The sequence below is a fragment of the Musca domestica genome, unplaced genomic scaffold, assembly GCF_030504385.1.
Source record: "Musca domestica strain aabys unplaced genomic scaffold, Musca_domestica.polishedcontigs.V.1.1 22, whole genome shotgun sequence".
NCBI lineage: Eukaryota > Metazoa > Arthropoda > Insecta > Diptera > Muscidae > Musca > Musca domestica.
In genome coordinates, this window is record NW_026712262.1 from 8,774,932 (window position 1) to 8,797,389 (window position 22,458).

The 22,458-nt window shown below is 35.4% G+C and overlaps 1 protein-coding gene across 3 annotated transcripts; it reads right to left on the reverse strand.

The window, feature by feature from the left end:
- Positions 1-1,881: 1,881 nt before the first annotated feature.
- LOC131802614 (frizzled-4-like) lies at positions 1,882-16,293 on the reverse strand. Of its 3 annotated transcripts, none has more exons than XM_059122964.1 (3): positions 14,705-16,293; positions 2,960-3,222; positions 1,882-2,903 (listed from the first exon to the last, which is right to left on the reverse strand). In XM_059122964.1, the coding sequence occupies exons 1-3, from the start codon at positions 15,664-15,666 to the stop codon at positions 2,143-2,145; spliced, it is 1,986 nt and encodes a 661-aa protein (XP_058978947.1). In that variant the 5' UTR covers positions 15,667-16,293; the 3' UTR covers positions 1,882-2,142. The 3 variants fall into 3 exon arrangements, with proteins under 3 accessions (XP_058978947.1, XP_058978948.1, XP_058978949.1); XM_059122965.1 differs by lacking the exon at positions 14,705-16,293 and adding an exon at positions 3,372-3,504; XM_059122966.1 differs by lacking the exon at positions 14,705-16,293 and adding an exon at positions 3,550-3,657 and having other exon boundaries at positions 1,883-2,903.
- Positions 16,294-22,458: the final 6,165 nt, after the last annotated feature.

The following is a 22,458-nucleotide window of genomic DNA, read 5'->3' on the forward strand; positions in this document are numbered from 1 at the left end:
GTGTATTTATTTTCCGATCAAATCCCGTCATTCATTCCAAATTTCATTGGAATCGAACATACATATCGTGTTTGGAGCATCATATAAACGAAATCGGTCGAAAATATATATGGGAGCTATATCCAAATCTGAACCGATTTGAATATAATATGACAAACATATTTTTGTACCAAATTTTGTCACTCATTCGAATTTCATTGGATTCAGACATATGTATCGTGTTTGGTGTATCAAATATGTGAAATCGGTCGAAAATATGTATGGGAGCTATATCCAAATCTGAACCGATTCCAATATAATTTGACAAATTTATTTCCTGATCAAATCCGCCACACATTCCAAATTTCATTGGAATCGAACATAGATATGTTGTTTTGTGCATCAAATAAACGAAATCGATCGAAAAAAAAAAAAAATATATGTGGGAGCTATATCCAAATCTGTACCAATTTCAATATAATTGGCAAACAAATTTTGTAGAAAAATTCCATCATTCCAAATTTGGAGACTGTATCTGTAATCGATCAAGAGATATGTGCATATAAAATCTAAATTTTTGGGAGTTAACTCCGATTCTGATGCTAGATTTACAGTTCCAAGTGGAATATCAAAAATTTATATAGCCTATGTTAGTTTCAGCGATGGAAATTTGGAAATTTTCCGGAAAATCTGTGCAGCAGCAACATTTTCCTCTTTTATCGATATAGATGTTAATTATATTTATTTCATCTTTCACCGATTAATTTATATATATTTTTGACTTGTTCTCAATTTTATTGGACCTATTTATTTTCTCAATTTAATAAATTCTGCCTCTTTCATGATAGTAATTATCTGTGCCTGAAAATGGTACTTAGGATAGAGTAACCTATGATGTAATTAATAAAAGAGATAAGAGTAGCATGCAATATTTACGATTGTTAATGTATTGACAGAGGAAATGTGAGTAGGATGACCATCGTTTCAAATAACGCATATTCCAAGCCTAATCATGCTTTCAGTTGACACCTTATTAGTTTGATATTCTAAAATGAGCGTACAATTCATTATGTTAGACTTTTAGGCGTTGTGAGAACATTGTTATGGTCTGCCATTGCATCTGACAGGTTCTCGATGGGTATGTTAGACTGAGTAAGTTTTGGTGCATTTTATTCTTCTTTATCTATTTTATACATTTTTTTAACTTTAAATTCATGAAAATTAAACTGCACTGCTACTGAGATCACAATGCAAAAAGTTTGACTTTTCATTGAACTTGTGTGTAATTTTGAATATTTTATTGAAATCGGTAAATCGTTTACAAACAAGAAAAAAGCACCAGTCCAAGATGACTTCCCTGCGGAATACCCGATGATATTAAAAAAAAAAAAAACTAGATTGACAACCCTCAATTAAATAAGATGCTATCTATTAAATAAGATGCTATCCACGACAATAATTAATTACTGATGACCATATGATTTGCTTTATATAATAAAAATTGGTGATTGACATGATCAAACGCTTTACTGAAATCTGTATAGATGGTATCAGTTTGTATACCATTAATGAATCCCTTAACAACTATGATATGTTGGTAAGGATATAAAATGGGCTCGACTTTATGAGAGACAATAAGATAATATTGACTCTTTTGCTGACCTTACCAGACATTACGTTTAATTGTGTTGTCCTTTTTGCTTTGTCAATGTTCTTTAACTTAAATCTATTTTGTTTAACCCATTCGGACACTGGATGTTCGCTCTCCCTGCGTTATGTGGAGGTGCCGATCTCGGTCAGCAGCGGCTGGTAATGTGGAAAAAAATGCATTCGTTCAGTTCAGTGAGATGGCACAATACTTCGGAATAAAATTTATATAATTGATTTCAAATTTATTAAAATAAATATTTCTTATAACTAATGGCACATTTCTTAAAACTAATATAAGTAAGTACACTTGCCCTAGAACTAAAAATATAATTAGTTAGTGTGTTTATATAGAATAAACTTATTGTAATGCCATTCTTAATGAACATAATTGGTTGTTTCCATAAACTTTTATACGTGATATAGTTAGCACTAGAATTATTTTAGTTATAGGCAATACATTGATGCATATCACAGACTTATCCAATATAACAATTGATTCCCATTATTTAATCGCTAAAGAATCGTCTCATCTCGGTACATGGTAAAAGTATGTGCTGTCTTTTTATCTGGTAAATTAATTGGGAAATGGCTTGATTGCTTTTGAACAGATTTGCTTCGGCCAACGGAGAAATTTGGGGGATGTTTCAACATTATTGCACTACCTTGATGTTGATCCACATTGGACGATTTGTTTTTAGATTGTCGTACAGATTGATAGGAAACAGTACTATACGTTTTGCCAGATAAACGACAGCTAACATTATTTGTGGTATGTACAGAATTGTGCAATGGCGGGATGGGCATAGTTTTTGCATTACTATGTTTAGTCATATGCCCTTTGTACATTGACGACAATTTAGGCACTAATATCCACGAGGATGTAATTATTGCCAGCAACAATTCCATAAAAGCTCTTGATAGAAAGGGCCACATTGGTGTTTCGTTATTTAGACTTGAAAAACTCCTATCTAGTGTTATATATGGTGATTCGCTTAGCCACACATCGATATTAGCGAACTCGTATATTACCGCCAGAAGGAGTAATGCGCAAGGAAAACAGTATATAAAAAGAAATGATCCGGATACGCTATATTTCAAATGCAGCAATATTCTCAAGTGCGTGGAATTTGAATTGCTTGCTATTTCTTTATTTCGCCGGTGGACTAAGAATCCCGAGGCCAAATTCATAGATCCGAAAATCCAATAACAGAATAGTGGTGTAGCTACTAGAATTTGCAAACCTTTGTCCGATTGATTACCAACAAAACATGCTCCTGGGGAATAAAGTAACATTATGCAAATTTTAGCAATGGGTTCAATAATCACTTACCTAAAAGCTCATCAGCATCTATAATTCGTGCAACAATAACAGCGGCGGTTTGAAAAGCCGGTAAACCCCAAGCCAAGAACCTAGCTAAGTTACTGGTGACAATGCTTTTGCTTACTTTGTTCAAATTGGCGCGATACGCTTTAACTTGGCTATTTACTGCAATGGGATTGGTATATCCATTTCCATCTGGGGAAATTTGGTTCATCGAATCTGGACTATTACGACGAACATCCCGGTGCCATCCCAATGACAAAATTGCCCACCTGGTAATAAGGGATGAGAAAGATATATATTTGTATTGATCATTTTTAATTTCATTGTAAATTTTTAATTATAAAGCATGTTTTTGATATTAAATGCGGATGTGCCACTGCACTTGACTCATTCTCTATTCATTGTACGACCCTTATACCATGTTTTCATTAATATTTGAGCGTCCTTGATTTGAACTAAGTTGTCTGTATTCACAATTACGTTCACGAATAAACGCGTTCATACGGTATACTTAGCAATTCATTGTAACGTGATTACTTTTTTCAATTCATTCATTATTTTTATTAGTAATTTGAACGAATGCATGAAATACGCACTAATATGAAAAGAAGATATTGTATTTTTATTGTTTTTCTCCCAAAAAAATATTGCATTATTAATTTTACATTCCTGTTTTTTTTAATTTCAATGTTTCAATTTTTTATTATTCAGTAGAAACCATGGTAGAATAATACAGGTAACAGCAAGTATTTTTGTACAACAATCGTAATAACAACCACATACAAATTTGTTTTTGTACATAATACAAGTGTCAGAGTTTAATGTCCAATTTTATGTCAAAAAAGGGTATACCCAAGGTACATTAAAATCAAGGTAGGGCTATGATACCATATGAAAATATTAAAATTCGAGTGTTTTCAAAATGTTTATTGCAACGTATGCATCTACAAAATCTACAGTTTTATAGCGAAATAAACCTTTACCAATAAATAGAACATGATTTTGAAAAGAAATTTTTATCTTTCATTCAGATTTCGTTTTTGTAGTAAATCTGACATTACCCATGCTATACCCATGGTACAATGAAGAAAAGGTAGGCCAACTTTGAAAAAAATGGCAAGTATAGAGGTCTACCTGTTTGGCTTGTAATGTCAGAATTAGTATCAAAACAATAAAAAAATGAAACTACTTGTTGCATTTATTTTGAATAAATAATTGAAAACCGCGAAAACTGAATGAAAAGTCAACACTTCTTTTCAAAACCAGGTTCTATATATCTCTAAAGGATTATCTCGCTACAAAAACTCTAGATTTTGTCGATGCATACGATGAAATAAACATTTTGAAAAGATCCGAATTTGAATCTTTTCTGAACAATTTTTTTGTTATTGAAAAGAAAACACATACATAAACAAATAAAGATGACATATTATGACCTTTCATTCAGTTTTTTTTTTTTATTTTTCGAACGTTCCCACGCCTCACATTCCCACCCCTGCCGACCGAGGGGGCGACCTCCCTTTACGGAGGGATCGCGTACACATCATGATCCGCATCATAATGGGAATTCAGTAGGAAATTGAAAACCAGCTACAGAATCTAATTCATCAGCTAGTTTGTCAAATAATAAAACATGTATGTTAATTGTTTAAAAATAAAATTATTCTAGATTTAATAACTTCTAAACTCATACAAAAATCTACATTACAATACACAGAATTAAAGTCAACACATTAACAACACATTAAAATCACCAAGGATCAGAATGCGATCGGAATCTTTCATTTTTTCAGTGATTAAATTTATTGCTGATAAAGGCTGATTATAAATGTCAATATAAGAGCAAGTTACAAACAATTTAGATATGCCCAATTCAATGGAAACACCAACAAATTCTATATCAAGAAAATCATTTAGATCAATTAAATTAGTGGTATATTTGGTATCAACTGCAATAAGGACGCCACCACCTTTTTTACAAACACGATCTTTTCTAAATATTTGATATTTTGAACATAAAATTTCACTATTAAATATAGCGGTATTTTTATCGCGGTTTTCAATTATTTATTCAAAATAAATGCAACAAGTTGTTTGATTTTTTTTGGGCGAAAAGGATACAATCCAAAAAAATCGTGTAAAAATGAAAGATTTCAAAATTTTCATTTTGACTTTTGAAATGTACAATAGTAATGTTTTATTTTGCATGATTTTTTCCATTTTGACTTAAGATTTTCGAATGTACATTTGTTGTGTTTTTTGTTTGAATTCTAATTTGATGTGTAGTCTTTTTGGGGAGTATAAAGCGACACCAATTATGGGGTGGAGAACCAGAATAGATGATATCAAAATAATTTAACGCGGTCAAACCAAAGTTAAAGGATAACTTCTTTTTCAACGTCGCTAAAAAATAAAAAAAAACCCTATCGTAATGCAAAAATTCTAAAATTGGAAAAATAGGGAAAATTGTTTCAATGGAATCGAATTTAAAAATAATAGTAAGGCCTTGACGTCACCGTCATACCCTCATCCTTGAGGAGTGAGTCAGCTTCAAAAACTATAGAGAGCACTCAATCTGCTGCCAAGGGGGGGTCAACTCCTGTGGAAGGGGTTACATCGGTACCTACCGATGCGACCAACCTCCGGATCGAGGATGGCGTCGTGGAAAGGGACACTGATGTTCCAACCAACCGCGATGCCTCCGGATCGAAGGAGGTAAAAATAAGGAAGGGTTACAAACGGTCGGTGAGGTACTGTAAGAGCTTCATCGGTCGCGAACCCTTACAAATTACAGAGAGGGAAAAAGCCCTGATTAGGGTGAACATGAAGGCAATAAGGAAGTTCGAGAAGAACCATCCGGAAGTGCCTAAATGTACACTTGAAAAGGACCTTGCCTCTCTCTTTACAGCCCCCGCTAACAAGGTAAGTCCGTCTGAGGATAAGCCAACTAGTGGGGCTGGGGTGAAGGGCAACACCTCTCCCGGCGGTGGAAAGACAGCTTCGGCTGTTGCACCACCAACGGAATCTAGTGTAGCCCCCACCACTTCTAACTCAGGAAAACGGAGGAACAAAAGGAAGGACGCCCCTAACGGAAATCCTGCCCCGGTGGAACCAAAGGAGGCTAAATCCTCTTCTCGGGTAACGATGAAGAGAGGACGGTCAACGGAGGAACCACATCCCGAGGCAAAGAAACCGTTAACGGGCAAACTTCCTCCTCCGCCAACTGCGGCTTCTACGCCAGTAGCTGCAGCTGGTAGGGAGGTAGTGGCAAGGCCGGTGCAAGCAGCCTCAGTGGACCCTAGGTCTGCTAAAGCGAAGCCTGCTACCACCAACCCACAACCTTCAAGCCAGACATCAAGGAAGAGGAAACACTCCCAAACCCTGTACCCGGACAATCTCCGTGTAGCGGTCATCGACCGAGCTGAGCCGGAAGGCAAAATCAGCGAAAGTCGGTGGCTTCTTATTGAGGACCGTCTGAGGGAACAGGTTTTCCTGGGGGAGGATCCTTCTAGGTTACAGTTTGGCAGTGCTACCGTCTACAAGGGAGTGAAGGTCATCTGCTGCGAAAATGAGGAGTCAAAGAACTTCCTCGTGACCGCAGTAGCTGGCCTTCAGGAACTTTGGGATGGAAGTGCACTTGCTGCTGTATCCCTGAAGGATATCCCCTGCAGGAGGATTTTGACAGCATGGGTGCCGCCGCCCTCTGTGGACCCGGCACGCGTGCTGATAATATTGGGGAAGCAGAATCCCAATCTCTGCACGGACGGCTGGCGTTTGGTTGGCTCAAGTACGGAGGGAGGGGGCCTGGTCATAAAGGTTTCTGTTGATACTGCTGGCCAGGAATACCTTCAGGCTCGAGGAGGGAAATTGCACTTCGGCACAGGATGGATTCGGTTCCGTCTAACGCCGCCGTCGCAGTAGGAGAAACGAAGCCACAGCTGCTTAGCATTGTGCAGATTAACCTGCATCACTGCAAGGCAGCTGGGGCTGAGCTTCTCCTGAACAGTTCATGTTTCACGTTGGCGGCCTTCCTCGATATCGAGGGGGCCTTCAATAATGTTACATTAGAGGCAATTCACAGTTCTCTCGAAAGACTTAGTGTGCCACCACTTCTCGTCGACTGGATTGATGTTATGCTCAGCAGCAGAATCATTAACTCTAGCATCGGGGAGTGTTCTGTTAGGAAAACGGTCACTAGGGGTACTCCACAAGGAGGCGTTTTGTCACCACTGCTTTGGCTTCTGGTGATAAATAACATTCTACTTGATCTGGAACACAGCGGAACAAAGGTCGTGGCTTACGCCGACGATGTGGTCCTGCTGATTGCTGGGAGATTTCCGCAAACTATTACGGATCTTATGCAGGGAGCTCTGGTTAAACTCTCCAGATGGGCGCGCTGCAATGGTTTAGGCGTGAACCCATCTAAAACTGAGCTCGTACTTTTTACAAGGAGGCGGAAAATACCCGTCCTCTCTCTCCCAATGCTGGATGGTGTAACTCTAAGCCTTTCTTCGGAAGCAAAATATCTCGGTACCATTCTAGACCAGAAGTTAAGCTGGAAAAGGAATATCGAGGAGCGAGCGAAAAAGGGCTTAAATGCACTTTATTCCTGCAAGAACTCCATAGGAAAGAGTTGGGGGCTTAAACCCCATATTATCCGATGGATATATGAGTCAGTCGTCCGACCAATCCTTACCTATGGCGGACTTGTGTGGTGGCATTCCTTACGGAAAATCACCTTCAGCAAGAATATTGACAAAGTACAAAGAGTCGCATCGCTACTAATTACAGGAGCGGTCAGGAGCACGCCACAATACGCTCTAGACACCCTACTCAACTTAAAGCCTCTAGGCTTATTTGTAGAGGAACTAGCTGCTAGGTGTGCCCTGCGACTCAACGAATTGGGACAATGACGGAGTCAACCCTTCGGGCACTCTGTCATTCTTAAGTATGTGGAAAACGTAAGTAATCAGGCTATAGCTAGTGACTATATACTCCCTAGGCACAGCTTTGATCTACTTGACATCCGCATACCAAACAGGGATATCTGGTCCCGTGGCACGCCACCTTTCGACGGTATAGCTGTCTATACTGATGGTTCAAAGATGGAAAGTGGAACGGGTGCTGGAGTCTACTGTGAAAGCCTAAGTATCCGAAGATCCTTCAGGCTAAACAGCGATTGCAGCGTTTTTCAGGCAGAAATATTTGCTGTCAGAATGGCCATAGAACTGCTGAATAATAGAATTAACGAACTGGATGGACCGGTGACTATATATGTCGATAGTCAAGCGGCCCTAAAAGCTCTAAATTCTTTCACAATCAAGTCTATGGCTGTTCTGGAGTGCAAGAATGCCCTGGAAAAGTTTAAGTCAGTTGTCAAGCTCTGTTGGGTCCCTGGACACTGCAACATATCTGGCAATGAATCTGCCGATGAATTGGCCAGACGCGGATCTGAGTCAGTAGATCTAGAGATCGAGAGCTCAGTGAAGCCACCTTTATGCCACTTCTTTCAAGTTCTGCATAAACACTATCTTGGAAGATTTCAACAGAACTGGCTATCTGGAAGGGGATGCATCATCTCCAAAAAGATTTGGCCGGTGAACTCCGAACGGAGATCACGGTCACTCCTGTCCATGACGAAGTTGGACTTGAAGCTTGTGGTGGGCCTAATTACAGGTCATTGCAACATAAAGGCCATGACTTCAAAATGGGGGGGTGACGACACTGAATACTGCAGGCTATGTCAGGACGAGGAAGAAACAGAAACGGTGGAACACTTACTCTGTCATTGTCCTACCCTTATTGGAGTAAGACATAGGCTTCTGGGTAAGCACTTACTGCCTGACCTGTCATGCCTCTCCGAAATAGAACCAGCAGTCATTCTTCAATTAGCCAGAAGACTAAAATGGCTAAGGACGACACGCTGATTACACCGTGGACGCAAACCCACTAGCTCTTCTAATTCTTCTAAATCTTATTTTCTACACTAACTATCTTTCTTACCTCACTTCCACTTTTTTCTAGACTAGGATGATCACAATGGGCCAGTAGGTCTCCGAGTGGAGTGGTTGTTGTTTTTACACAGCCACACATCCTTTAACCTAACCTAACCTAAGGCCTAACATCGTAAGGTTCTTTAAACATTTTACCATCGAACAAGTTAATTTTTCTGGCAATTTTATATAATGTACAATTTTTTCTTTTTAGCTTTTCATATTAAATTCAATCTTTCTTTTTGTGAACAAAATAAAGAATTATTTTCACCATATAAAATAATATTAGTTAATATGCTTATAACTCAAGAACGATTTGACAATTTCGAAATGATATCTTGGGAAAAAATGTAAATTCGGCCGGGCCGATCTTTGAATACAATCCACCATTTGGTACAAATGGGGCAATTTTCAAAAAAATATAACCCGTTAACAATTCTGTTAAAATCGACGATGCGGACCTGCATAGGCAACTTTTGTCATAAGCTATTAAAATATTCAAATGTGATACTTGAAAAAAAATCTGTTTATAATGTAGCTAAAATCATCAAAATACCGAATATAATGAGGTATTATGGGGGTTATAAAACGTGTATCTGCACAGACAATTTTCTGTCATAGACTGTAGTATCAATTACGAACTTCAATTGCCAAATTTTAAACAATTCCGGTAAATAATGTCCCTAAAATCGTCAAAATACCGCATATCGGGAGGTACCGTTATATGGGCTATACGAAGACGTGGACCTACATGCAGACTTAATACACATTTGAGTAAATTTTCGTTCGGAAGCTAGAGTGATTTCTACAGACCGACGGACATTGCTAGATCGACAAAGAATTTTAGGCTGATCAGGAAGGAATATACTTTGTGGGGTCTAAAATGCATATTTCGAGGTGTTACAAACGGAATGACAAACTTAATGTACCCTCCATACTATGGTGGAGGGTATAAAAATTCGTCAAAAAATACCAATAAAAATATGAATGAACAAAATCTTTTTGGCGTGACATTTTTTCAATTTAACAACCTTTATAGAAGTGTAATTTTTTGTTTTGAATTCAGAATTACTAATGAAATAGTGTGCAATACCATGTTAAATGGCGATCTTTCGAGTCTAAAATTGCCATTTAGCTTTCGACTGGAAGATATGAGTACATTTAAACAAACAAAAATGACCAAGCGTTATGGGGCTCATTTCAAAACGTGGACCTGATCAAAATGCAAAATTCATTGGGACTTAATCGCTTTTGTAGGTCATGATATGGGTCATAACCCCGGATAAGGGTACAACCCGTGTTTCAAGTATATTTTACTTTTTTACCATATTTCATACTAATTTCGGGAAATGTTGGTAATTTGGGAAGAAACCAACCTTGCAAAACTGATCACGTTTTGTATAACCATCATATGATTTAAGCTATCTTCGTGGTCTTGGCTACTTATTTATTTTTTTTATGGCCCTTATTTGGCATCTTTGTTTCTAAGGGAGTAGAAAACCTCTTCGCATACAATTTTCGGAGTAGGGCACATCTTGGTTTTGACCAGATGGTAGAGCACCATCTCCACGTAGGCATTTATTTAAGTATAGTCCCCACATTATGTGTACATCCAATTCCACTTTCCTAACCACTGGTCTGGAAAGAACATTTTGTATCCTATTGAATTTGCAATCCTCAAGAGAAATTTGGTTGGGAACTCAGATGTGGGATGTACGTCTATATGAAATAAACTCCGAAATGTCAAATTGGGACTCATTCAGTCAGAAATTGTGGCAGGAACATGACAACAATTACAAATATTAGAAAGAAACAGGAGCCGAACATTTGTTTAATCGTCAAATATTTATTTCTATTTAAAATTTATTTAGAGTAATTAAGTATAATAAAAATTGTGTCGCTTACATAAGTCAGATCTGTGATTTATTATGTTTTAAAATAAGCATTAAAGACTAAAATTACGGGCCGGCAACGCGGACCGGGCCAGATAGTAAAAGTTATAAAACAAAAGCTTCAACAGTTTTAATGATTTTAAGCCAAACAATCGTTAACCAAAAGTATATGCAACAAGTCAGCAAAGGCTACAGTCGAGCGGGGCCGACCGTTGAATACCCTACAACACTATAATAAACGATACAGTTTATATAGGCAAGATACTCGAAAGAATTCCAAAAGATATTGTGACAAATAATAAAAGAAAACCATCAGGTTTCGTTCTCTAATTTTCGAATAAAAGCAACTTAAACTAATTTGCTCATTTCCAATTTATTGGTAGATGTTGCACTTAAATGGTCTTCCTACATCTGGAACCAATATTTCCCAAAGACCTATAATCTCTCAGAAGTGGCAAAATATTAACATTTATTATTGGTTTTTGACTGAAACGCATCTATATGAGATACAGACATTTGACTACATTCTTCAACGAAATCAGCGTTAAAAAAATAGTCAGAAGTGCGTCTTTCCCGTATTTGTGAATTCTCCAAAAAGTCACTAGAATGGACATTTTCGTATTTTGTCTACAAAAGTTGGCAAACTCCTTTACACATTGAATATTTTTGGATGGCCATCCAAAACTGCTTGGCTTTTGCAATGTCCGGTAACCCCCATTCAAATGTGCGTGAGGATCGGGCGATAATTACGACCTGCTGACAATTTTGCAGTTTTTTGGTCCATTTCAACCCCTAAATATATGGCGATAATCTCCAAAAAGAGTAGACCCTCATCTTATCCCCATGCAAAATTTCGTAAGGATCGGGCCATAAATGCGATCTGTATATGATATCTTGATATCCTAACTACTTAGTTTTGTTAGCTGTAGAAATATTACCAAATGTTTAATTCAAAATGAAAATATGCCAAAAATATGACAAAATGGAAAAAATATGAGAAAATATTACAAAATCAATATTTTCATCCTTAGAGAGATATTTGTATGCGTTTTAAGACGTTTTTCCTTTCCTGCCAAGAGGCCATTCTGAATTAATGAGAACTGTCGAAATCAGTTCAGCCGTTCTCGACATATGTATATGAGATCTTTCAAGCATATCTTCTTTGATAGACATATATATCGCATATATTTGCTATATATTCGATTTTTTGGATCTTAACATCAATGTAAAGATCAGAAGTAACCTTGTCATGGCTTTGTGATTTCGCCAGGATTTAAAATATTCGCGGTTTAATGAAAAATTTTGAATTTTTTCAACAAAAAAGATATGGTCTATTTTACCCGCTAAATATTATCCGATGAGCACCCAAATTGATAGGCTTCTTCCCCGCCCTAAACTCTAGCTACATGCGAAATTCCGCGTCGATTGGTCTATAATTGCGACCTGTATAGCTACTGCAAAATCCGACATTTTTTTCAGTATTTGGTCCATTTCAACCCCTAAACATTTGGCGATCATCTCCAAAAGAAATAGGGTTCTATTTTGACCCTAGCCCCACCCCCATTCTAAATTTCGTGAAGATCGGGCCATAATTGCGACCTGTAGAGTGATTACAAATTGACATGGACTGACGGACAGACGGACGGACGAACATACATAGCTAGATCGACTCAGCTCGGCGAGATAGGAAGATCCATATATACTTTCCTATGTGGGAAATCAATATTTCGTGGTGTTACATAATTTTTGGCCCAATCAAACTTATAATATCCCCAACACATAGTGTTGTAGGGTATAACAATATGAGTTATTATTATTGTTTTTTTTTGTTTTTTGGTCTGTTCACAAACTGCATGTTCCCTGAAAATCTTAATTATGTACAAACATTGTGTAAATGTTTTTGTTTTTTATTTTGAGAGCTCCCGGAAATATTATTCATTTCGGTACTATTGTCTTATTCCCAGGTATCGCCGTTTTCGAAAACCTTTCGATATAGCAACAATGTGGATACTTAATACTTGTCGAGCCCCTGGTGAGACATTTTATTTGACATACTATCTTATGCCATGCTATTGTATTTTCCGCGTATTGAGACAATTTTTAAAACATTTGACATTACATTATTTTTATTAAATAAACTAGCAAAAATTTGCAATATAGTGTCATGTTAATGGTTATAAATACTATATATACACACTGAGAGATCTGGTTTGCTAGAAAGAACTGAAACAGAAAACTAATAAAACTGTCAAAATTAGTCTACTAATCTACTAGTTTTGCAATTTTTTCGATACAATTTAACAAAAAAAAAATTGAATTTCTCATTAAGCGTATAATTGAGACCTGAATATGACAGTCCAATAAATTTCGAATTTAATTAAAACGAATCACTATGTTAACATGTCAGTGCAGCACAGTAAATGTTTATTGTATTATTGTTGTTTTTTGTCCTACACCCACCATCATAACATAATTATTAGACGGTAGCAGGAAAACAGCTTTTTCGACTCGATTGTAATATCAGTGTCAAATTCCATCCGACATTTTGTGTTTAGGTTTCCATATTTGGTATAAGTCAAGCACATATTTTTGTTAAAATAAAATTTCACTACAGTGCAATGTGAAGAACTTTTCCATGGTAATAGACAAAATCATTATTATACCTTATAAGACAGCAACGTCGATAGTGCGAATAATAAATAGAAAGAATAAGCAACACCATGGTACAATAAAGAAAAGGTAGGCTAAATTGGCAAAATTTTGCAAGTAAAGAGACTGACCTGTATGGATTGTCATGTCAGAATTACTATCATAACAGATGCTAAAAGTCGTTTTGTATCAAATTGACAAAACAACTTGTTGAATTGATTTTTAATAAACAAACAACACGCGAAAATTGATTTAAGGTCAACATTTCTTTTCAAAATCATCTTCTATATTTCTCTAAAGATTGATTTTACTACATAAAGTGTAAATTTTGTCCATACATACATTTTAATATATATTTGGATTACAACTGAATTTTAATCTTTTTTACTATATTCTATGTAAATTAACTAAATTATTGAAAAGAACACACACACACGTAACTTAATTTGACATGTTAAGAAAGGCAAATAAAAAATTGAAATCGATTTGTAACAGTGCCCTACCTAGATTTCATTGTACCATGAGCGACACCGCATTATATTGTCGTATATTTTGTTTTCTAAACTTCCAAATTTTAGAATATCTTATAAATGTGTATATTTTGATTTCTATTTCAAAGGGATGTTGAGTTTTCTAGGTTTCCTAGCGATACATTGAGTTGTTGCAAATTTTGTCAAATTAAACGTTGAGAGGAAGGATATAAAAGTCTTTAAACCCTGTCTTACCCCTGGTTTACCATTCTTTTTCCACTAATAAATATACAGAATAATGGGATTAAGCTTTGCAAAAACAAAATACTCGGGTAACCCGAACAAAAATGCCAACACTGTTCTAAAATTTTTAAAAATATTTTTTTCTGCATGTTGTATTTTATACACCAATTTCCAAATATGTACAATTTTGTAATGTAATGAATGTAATGAAAGTGAAAACATATTTTTTTTGTTCAGAGTCTTGTACAAATAAATCCTACACTAGCATCGCTTACAATATTATTTGTATTTGTTGTAGTTTTGCTTCTACCTTCCAATAAATTTTTAATTTTTAATATGAATCGCTCTATAGCAGAATGTCTTAATTTCACAGTTACATAGTTACATTTGAATGCCTTAATACCATAGTTACACCAAATGAATTGAAATGCAATCAGAAAAAACCATTGTTTTACCAAAAAAAGTTTTTAAAATACCTTTATTTGGGTGCATAACTTTACTCACCATGCTGCCGCAGCCATCCCAAAGTAATACCGCAGAAGAAATGTTGCAGCACAAGGCCCATTAGATAACCCATCAACTAGCAATAAAGAAACATTCGGCAACTGTGGATCATATCCACACGATGTAGCATTACGCCCAGCCACAAAACGCACTGTCCATCCTATTACAACCATAATGTGACACCACATCAAAGGCCTCAACACCTGTGTATTTTTTGCGTCATTTGTTTTGGTTGTTTCGGTATCAGAAACCAAAATGCATAAAACCGTTAAGAGACCAAGACCCAGTGCTACATATGTCCAAGTACTGGTCCAAATTTCGGCAATATGTTTATCATTGGCATTGAATAAAATACTTGCTTCGCATAAAGGCGCACAGCGCCAAGATCGAGGCAATTTTACATACAGTTTTGAATGTCCGGGACATTCTAAAGTGGGAATTGTTGTTACCATTGTCTGGTGAGGTGGAGATTTTACAGGCGTAAGAGATTCTCCTATTGGTAATGTTTCCGCTGACTCTCCGGGGCCTTCCATACACATAGTTTCTTGATTATTTTGTTTTGGAAATCTGTTACAATCCAATGCTGGAGGCCAGAGGTATCCAAATCCTTGAAGAACGGGGTCGCAGCGAGAGCGAACACTTTCGCAAAGGCTTCTGCATGGTCCGATTGGTACTGGCGTTTGTAAAGTGCACATTGGCACATAAGTGGCGCAGAGGAATAGCTTCAACTGTGTACTACATACATACTCAATTAGAGGGGCGAATGATTGTAACGTGTATTCGGCATCGTTCTGGACTTCATTGCCAGCCAAGTTTGGCATTGAAGTTTCATTATAACCAATGTTTCGACACAGTTCAATACGTATTGGTTCACACTGGCGTACACCGAATTCGTTTACTGCCATCGTCAGGTGGACTCCGATCGCGAACAAAATTATTGCACTCACTGTACATTTGCTCATATTTATATTTGCCTTTGTGCGACTTTTTCCACTAAAAAAAATCTGGTATTAACTACTCAGCATAGTAATTCGATCAACATGTTGCATGAACTCCGATTAGATACTAAATGCCCAAAACAAGTTATCAAAAGCTACAACTATCCTTCTCGTGCTCAGTAAGGGTAACTGGTTTAGCTAACGATGTTCTGAATCTTCCAAAATGTCTGCTATTGAATACACACCAAACTGATTATTTGTGTCTTGTTACCTCGTTAGCGGGTAGTCGTATCCACTTTCATGTGGAGCTTATGCCGAAAGCAAACTGCTTGTTAAGGTATATCTCTTTAATAACGCACACATTTACAATCTTCTTCAAGGTAGATACAATTCAATTTCTAGCCACAGGTATCAACTGGACAAACAAGCTCGCAACCCACTAATGGTGTGTATGTAGGTTTTGCAATAATATTGTACTGGCCACCATTGATGAAATAATATTATAATTTAAACAGTATCTTTTCGTTGTCTTCTGTTTCTTTAACATTTAGAATATCCCAAATGTTTATGCTGTGGAATTTGTTTATGTTATCGTCTATTTTTGGAATTTATGAGGGATCTAGGGACAACTGAGTCGATTTTCGACTACTCGAGAGAGTTGTCAAATTTCAAAACATTTAAAGTTGCCATCGTCTTATGTTTAATGAGATCGACATGTTGCCAACCATTTTGTGCTTATTAATGTCATGTTTAGACAAACATTGTTCGCATTTCTCTTTGTTTTGTAATTTTAAATAAAACACATTCGATTTTTTCTATGTGCATAAAAAACTAATGCATTTAGTGATGAATTCTTTTAATAAAAATATTTATAAAAAATACCAAAAACTCGGACTATTTTCTTTATAGATTAATTTTTTCTCAAGGAGACGAAATGGGTGAATAAAGAACCCGTATTTAACATTCGAAAAAGAGTGGTAGGAAAAATATACACGAATATTTATGATTGCTGTGTTCCAGAACGTGGAAGAATGTACTAGTTTTGCAATTTTTTTCGATATCATAAAGGAAAAATCGGTGAATGAAATAAAAAGTTCTGGAACAGACCTGATTTAATAGTACAATTAAAACAGGTAGAAAAAATTGTATTTATGAGGAAGTACTATCCCGGTGTGGCAGAACATTGAATATTTAGTTCCGAGCACATATAACGATACCCATCAATATTCGATATTTTAATAATCTTAGTCACATTTACCCACATAATTGTTTCATATTTGATATTTTAGAAGATTTGATAGATGACAATCCTTAAAGTATAAAATTGTCTATAGAGGTCCCGTTTAGGTATGGCCCCATATAACGGCCTCACTCACTTTATGATGTTCGATAAGTTTAACTGCATTATCTAAACGGTCTTACTGGTATATGGAGTTTAAAGTGGAACACGTTTGAATTCAGATACTTTTATATAAAAATGTGTCCTTTATCCTAAGGTGAAGGTTACAAAATAAAAAGGGGCATAAAATAAAAAAATTGTAATTGTATGATCGCATGAGATTACCTTGGGAATTGTACCATGGGTTGAGTCATACATATAAAAAATCAAGGTAGGTCAACTCTAATATTTTATTTTTTTAAATTAACATTTGTGTGTAAGATTTTTTCAATCGTATAAAAGTTGTTTAAAAAATATTTAAATTTGGATTAGAAAATTTGTATCACAACTCTTGTATGAAAAAATCTACCCTTTTGTGGCAAAATAGTGAGTTTAAAAATAACTACACCTTTTTAAGATGTAATTCGAAAAATTTTATTTGAAATTCGAAAAATGCTTTCCATTTGTTATTCGTATCGTTTTAATTGTAATTCGATTTTTTTTGTCACACTCCATTTTAATTTTGAATGATTTCATTTGTAATTCGATTTTCTCAATTTTTAATTCGAATTTTATTTGATTTTTTTTTTGTTTTTACATATTTAGTTTAACCGTCTAATCGTCTCGTGGACTACAGTAATAGTCTTATCGATTTCTTCACAGAAGCGGCTTCCATTTTAGCATACTACTAGCTGTAGAAGTATAACAGCAGATGACAAAAAAACGTTCACTTGACCAGACAAGAGCTTAATATAATGAACAAGTAAAAAAGCAGCTAATTTCGGCCGGGCCGAACTTTTAATGCCCTCCACCATTTTGAAGGAAATTGATAATTTAAAAAAAATCCGAAAACTACCACTTTAATGAAAATCGTTACATGGGGACTATAAGAAGACGTGGACCTGCATACGAATTTTTTGCCATAAGTTGTAGTACCCATTAAAATCTTTCAATACGACATTTGAAGCGATTCCGGTGTATAATGTTGCTGGAGGTACAGTTATATGGGGGCTTTACGAAGACGTAGACCTGCATACAAAATTTTTGGTAACCATATATATATATATATATATATATATATATATATATATATATATATATATATATATATATATATATATATATATATATGTATGTCATGTATATGTATGTATGTCATGTTACTGCTTTTCTAATGGTTTTGGTAATTTACGCATTAAAGTAGTGCAATAGTTTTTTTTTTGAATTTTTAAATTTGTTTTTTTAACCAACATATATTTGTAAATAAAATTTTGAATGCATATAAAATCAAAAGGGGTAGCGAAGCGCACCCGGTTCAGCTAGTATATATATATATATATATATATATATATTCCAAATTTCTTTAGAATCGAACATACATATCGTGTATGGTGCATAAAATACATGAAATCGGTCGAAAATATATATGAGAGCTATATCCAAATCTGAACCGATTTTAATATAATTTGACAAATGTATATTTGTTTTAATTTCCGCTACACATTCCAAATTTCATTGAAATTGGAGATACATAGCGTGTTTGGAGCATCAAATACATGAAATCGGTCGAAAATACATATTTGGGAGCTATATTCAAATCTGAACCGATTTCAATTTAATTTGACAAATTCATTTTGGCTCCCAATTCCGTTACTTATTTTAAATTTCATTACAATTGGAAATACATAGCGTGTTTGGAGCATCAAATACATGAAATCGGTCGAAAATACATATTTGGGAGCTATATCCAAATCTGAACCGATTTCAATTTAATTTGACAAATTCATTTTGGCTCCCAATTCCGTTACTTATTTTAAATTTCATTACAATTGGAAATACATAGCGTGTTTGGAGCATCAAATACATGAAATCGGTCGAAAATACATATTTGGGAGCTATATCCAAATCTGAACCGATTTCAATTTAATTTGACAAATTCATTTTGGCTCCCAATTCCGTTACTTATTTTAAATTTCATTACAATTGGAAATACATAGCGTGTTTGGAGCATCAAATACATGAAATCAGTCGAAAATATATATTTGGGAGCTATATCCAAATCTGAACCGATTTCAATTTAATTTGACAAATTCATTTTGGCTCCCAATTCCGTTACTTATTTTAAATTTCATTACAATTGGAAATACATATCGTGTTTGGTCCACCAAATACATGAAATCGGCCGAAAATGTATATGGGAGCTATATCCAAATCTGAACCGATTTCAATATAATTTGGGAAATCAATTTTTTAGATAAAATCTATCACACGTTTAAAATTTGAAATTGGGGATACATAGCGTGTTTGGTGCATCAAATGCTTGAAATCGGCCGAAAATATATATGGGAGCTATATCCAAATCTGAACCGATTACAATATAATTTGGCAAACTTATTTTTGTTCCAAATTCCGTTACGTTTTCCAAATTTGGAAACTGTATCTTCAACCAATCAATAGATATGTGCATATAAAATCTAAATTTTTGGTAGGTACCTCCGATTCTGATGCTATATCTCCAGTTCCAAGTGGAAATTCAAAAATGTATATAGCCTATGTTACTTTCAGGCGATGTTGCAGTATATATGGAAATTTTCAGGAAAATCTATTCATCGGTTTTCGAGTCCATAAATTACAAACAAACAAACAAACAGACAAACATTTTCCTCTTTTATAGATATAGATATATGGTTACCAAAAATTTTGTATGCGTCTGTATACGTCTTCGTAAAGCCCCCATATAACTGTACCTCCAGATAATCAGTATTTTGACGATTATATATATATATATATATATATACAATGAGCTATAGGTTAGGTCAAAGCACGCACAGTTGGTCCATTGAGTTTGAAGAATAATTGAAGAATTATAGAATGAACACAGATCATGTGGTAATTGCTCCCTACTAGTCTGTGTCTCACGTTAATGGGTGCTAGACAGTGTTAGAGCTAGATCTACAGTAGTCAATATCATCGCTGTTCCATTTTGAAGTCATTGCCCTTACACTGCAATGACCACTACAAGTTTTAGATTAGGTTTCGACAAGGACATTAGCGATTTGGTTGTCTTCTCAGAGAGTATAAGCAAGCTTTTCTTGGAGACATTACATCCCCTTTCATTTAGACATCTTTGTACAAATCTTTCAGAGTAGTGTCTATGTATTACCTGAAAGAAGTGGCACAGAGTGGTTTAACCGAGTTCGAAATTTCAATGACAGTTGATTCGGGACCCAGCCTATCTAATTCGTCTGCAGTCTTATTTACTGGAATACTGTGATGTCCTTCAATCTGAACTTCAAGCTTCTTTGTTCAAAAATCCTGTAATACTGTAATTTTCAAAAAAAACGCAAAAGGTGAAACCCACGTTTGCCCTGCTCCCTAACCTGTAAGAATCTACTAGTTTTGTAATTTTTTTCGCTATCATAAATGAAAACCTTTTATCGTTGTAAAATTTTGTAGTTTTGGAACCGAGCAATTATTTGAAAGTTAAGCAATAGTAGTGCAGTCTAATAGACATTTAAAGGGCAAACAAATACCACACAGCTGAATTTTGATATGGAGCTCGATTCTACAATCACAAAAATGACAATAGTCCCCATAAAAAAGTTATTCGCTGTTCAAAAATTTTTCTAAATACAATTTTTTGGTATTGTAAATTGAGGATGTAAAACAATTCGGATTTCCTTGTATAATCATGCTTAAATATCCAGTTCAGGTCATGTGATCTCAATGACTGAGTCATACCAACTTCCAACATTAGAGAGAAAAAGAAATCGAAGAAGACTCGACATGAGTATGAATTTTATTAATATATCTTGCGATGTCAATACAATAGTTAAAAAGTAAAAAAGCTATCCTTCTAAACATCCTCCACTATATGAAACGAATTTGGAAATTTTCAAAAAAAAAAAAAACGTTAAAAATGCTGTTAATATCTTAAAAATACCGAATGTAGCCGTTATATTAGGGTCTATTCGACGACGTGGATCTGCATAATCAAAATCATCAAAATACCGAATATAGGAAGGAAGAATTTTCTGTCATAGGCTGTAGTATTCATTACGAACATAAAATACCAAGTTTGAAACAATACCCGTGAATAATATCGCTAAAATCATCAGAATACCGAATTTCGGGAGGTACTGTTATATAGGGGATATATGAAGACGTGAGCATGCACTGACACCTTTCTGTCTTAGGCTGTAGTATCCATTATAAACTTCAAATTCCAAATTTGAAGCAATTCCGGTGAATAATGTCGCTAAAAACATCAAAATACCGAATATGGGGAGGTATCGTTAGGTATAGTTATATGGGGGCTATACGAAGACGTGGGCCTGCACAGACACTTTTCTGTCTAAGGCTGTAGTATCCATTACGAACTTTAAACCGTGGGCTTCAAATGTGTAGCACATCCACAAATCCCCATGTAAAGGGTCAAATTAATTTGCAGTATGGTAAAAATCGTAGCAAAATTTTCCAGTCAAATGAGTAGTAATTTGGAATTTACTGTATTTTGCACATCTCATAATTGAGGGCTGAATGATTTAAGAATAGCCAAAGTTAATTACTTTTTTTAAACCCATTAACACCTTAGATTGTGCATTAGAGTCCTCATAAGACCCCCTAACCATGCCGGTCTGTTTGTCCGCCAAAAGGTGGACTTGAGGGGGTACTATTACATGGAAAAACTTCTAAAATTTGTAGATATGTTGAAATTTTTGTGTAAGATTTTAACCCCCCAAATACACGTTTTTAGTCAAACCCTTTCAAATATGGTAAAATCAGGAGGTACCTTTATATGGGCACTACTCCGAAACATCGACCTACATTGAAAACTTTCTTCTACCCCTTATAATCCAAGATGACAAATAGAGGCCAAATCAAAAATAAAGCAGAACAACATAGCATGTCAAACTGAAAAAAAAATTAGCGTGATTTAAATAAGTAAAAATAGTTTTATCCACCTCATAATTGAGGGCAGAATGATTTCAGAATAGTCAAATATAATTACTATTTTACACACATTACCGTAAGATGGGAATTAATTTTTTTTCCAATTAAATTGTAAGTTGGAGACACCATGTTTAACTCAGGGGAGTGGGGCGAAAGGCTTCGATAGCGGTGGTTACAACAGGAACTCCCCAGAGTTATTATGATGTGAGAATGAGGTATGTGGTGCGGGTGATTCGCGCGTGTGGTGTAGGATAAAAGAAAGACAAAATCAAGAAATGAAACAAAGATAAATTAGTATTAATTCTTAATATAATTTATGCTTTATTGGTTCTTTCTTTTCTAACAACAAAATTACCTCTTTTCAATTATGGTGTGTTGGCGACAGTGGCCGTGTTGGGTTTCGTTTCAAAGACTAAAGACAAGTGAACGCAGAGGTTCTAGGTGATCGCAGAGGATCTAATGTCTGTCTACTAATACAACTACAA

Excerpts from the sequence above, each read along its gene's own strand:
- LOC131802614 (XM_059122964.1), bottom strand. The coding sequence starts at position 15,666 with ATGAGCAAATGTACAGTGAGTGCAATAATTTTGTTCGCGATCGGAGTC. Across the intron at positions 3,223-14,704 it reads GGGATGGCTGCGGCAGCATG|GTGGGCAATTTTGTCATTGG; the intron begins GTGAGTAAAGTT and ends CCTTATTACCAG. Across the intron at positions 2,904-2,959 it reads AGATGCTGATGAGCTTTTAG|GAGCATGTTTTGTTGGTAAT; the intron begins GTAAGTGATTAT and ends TTTATTCCCCAG.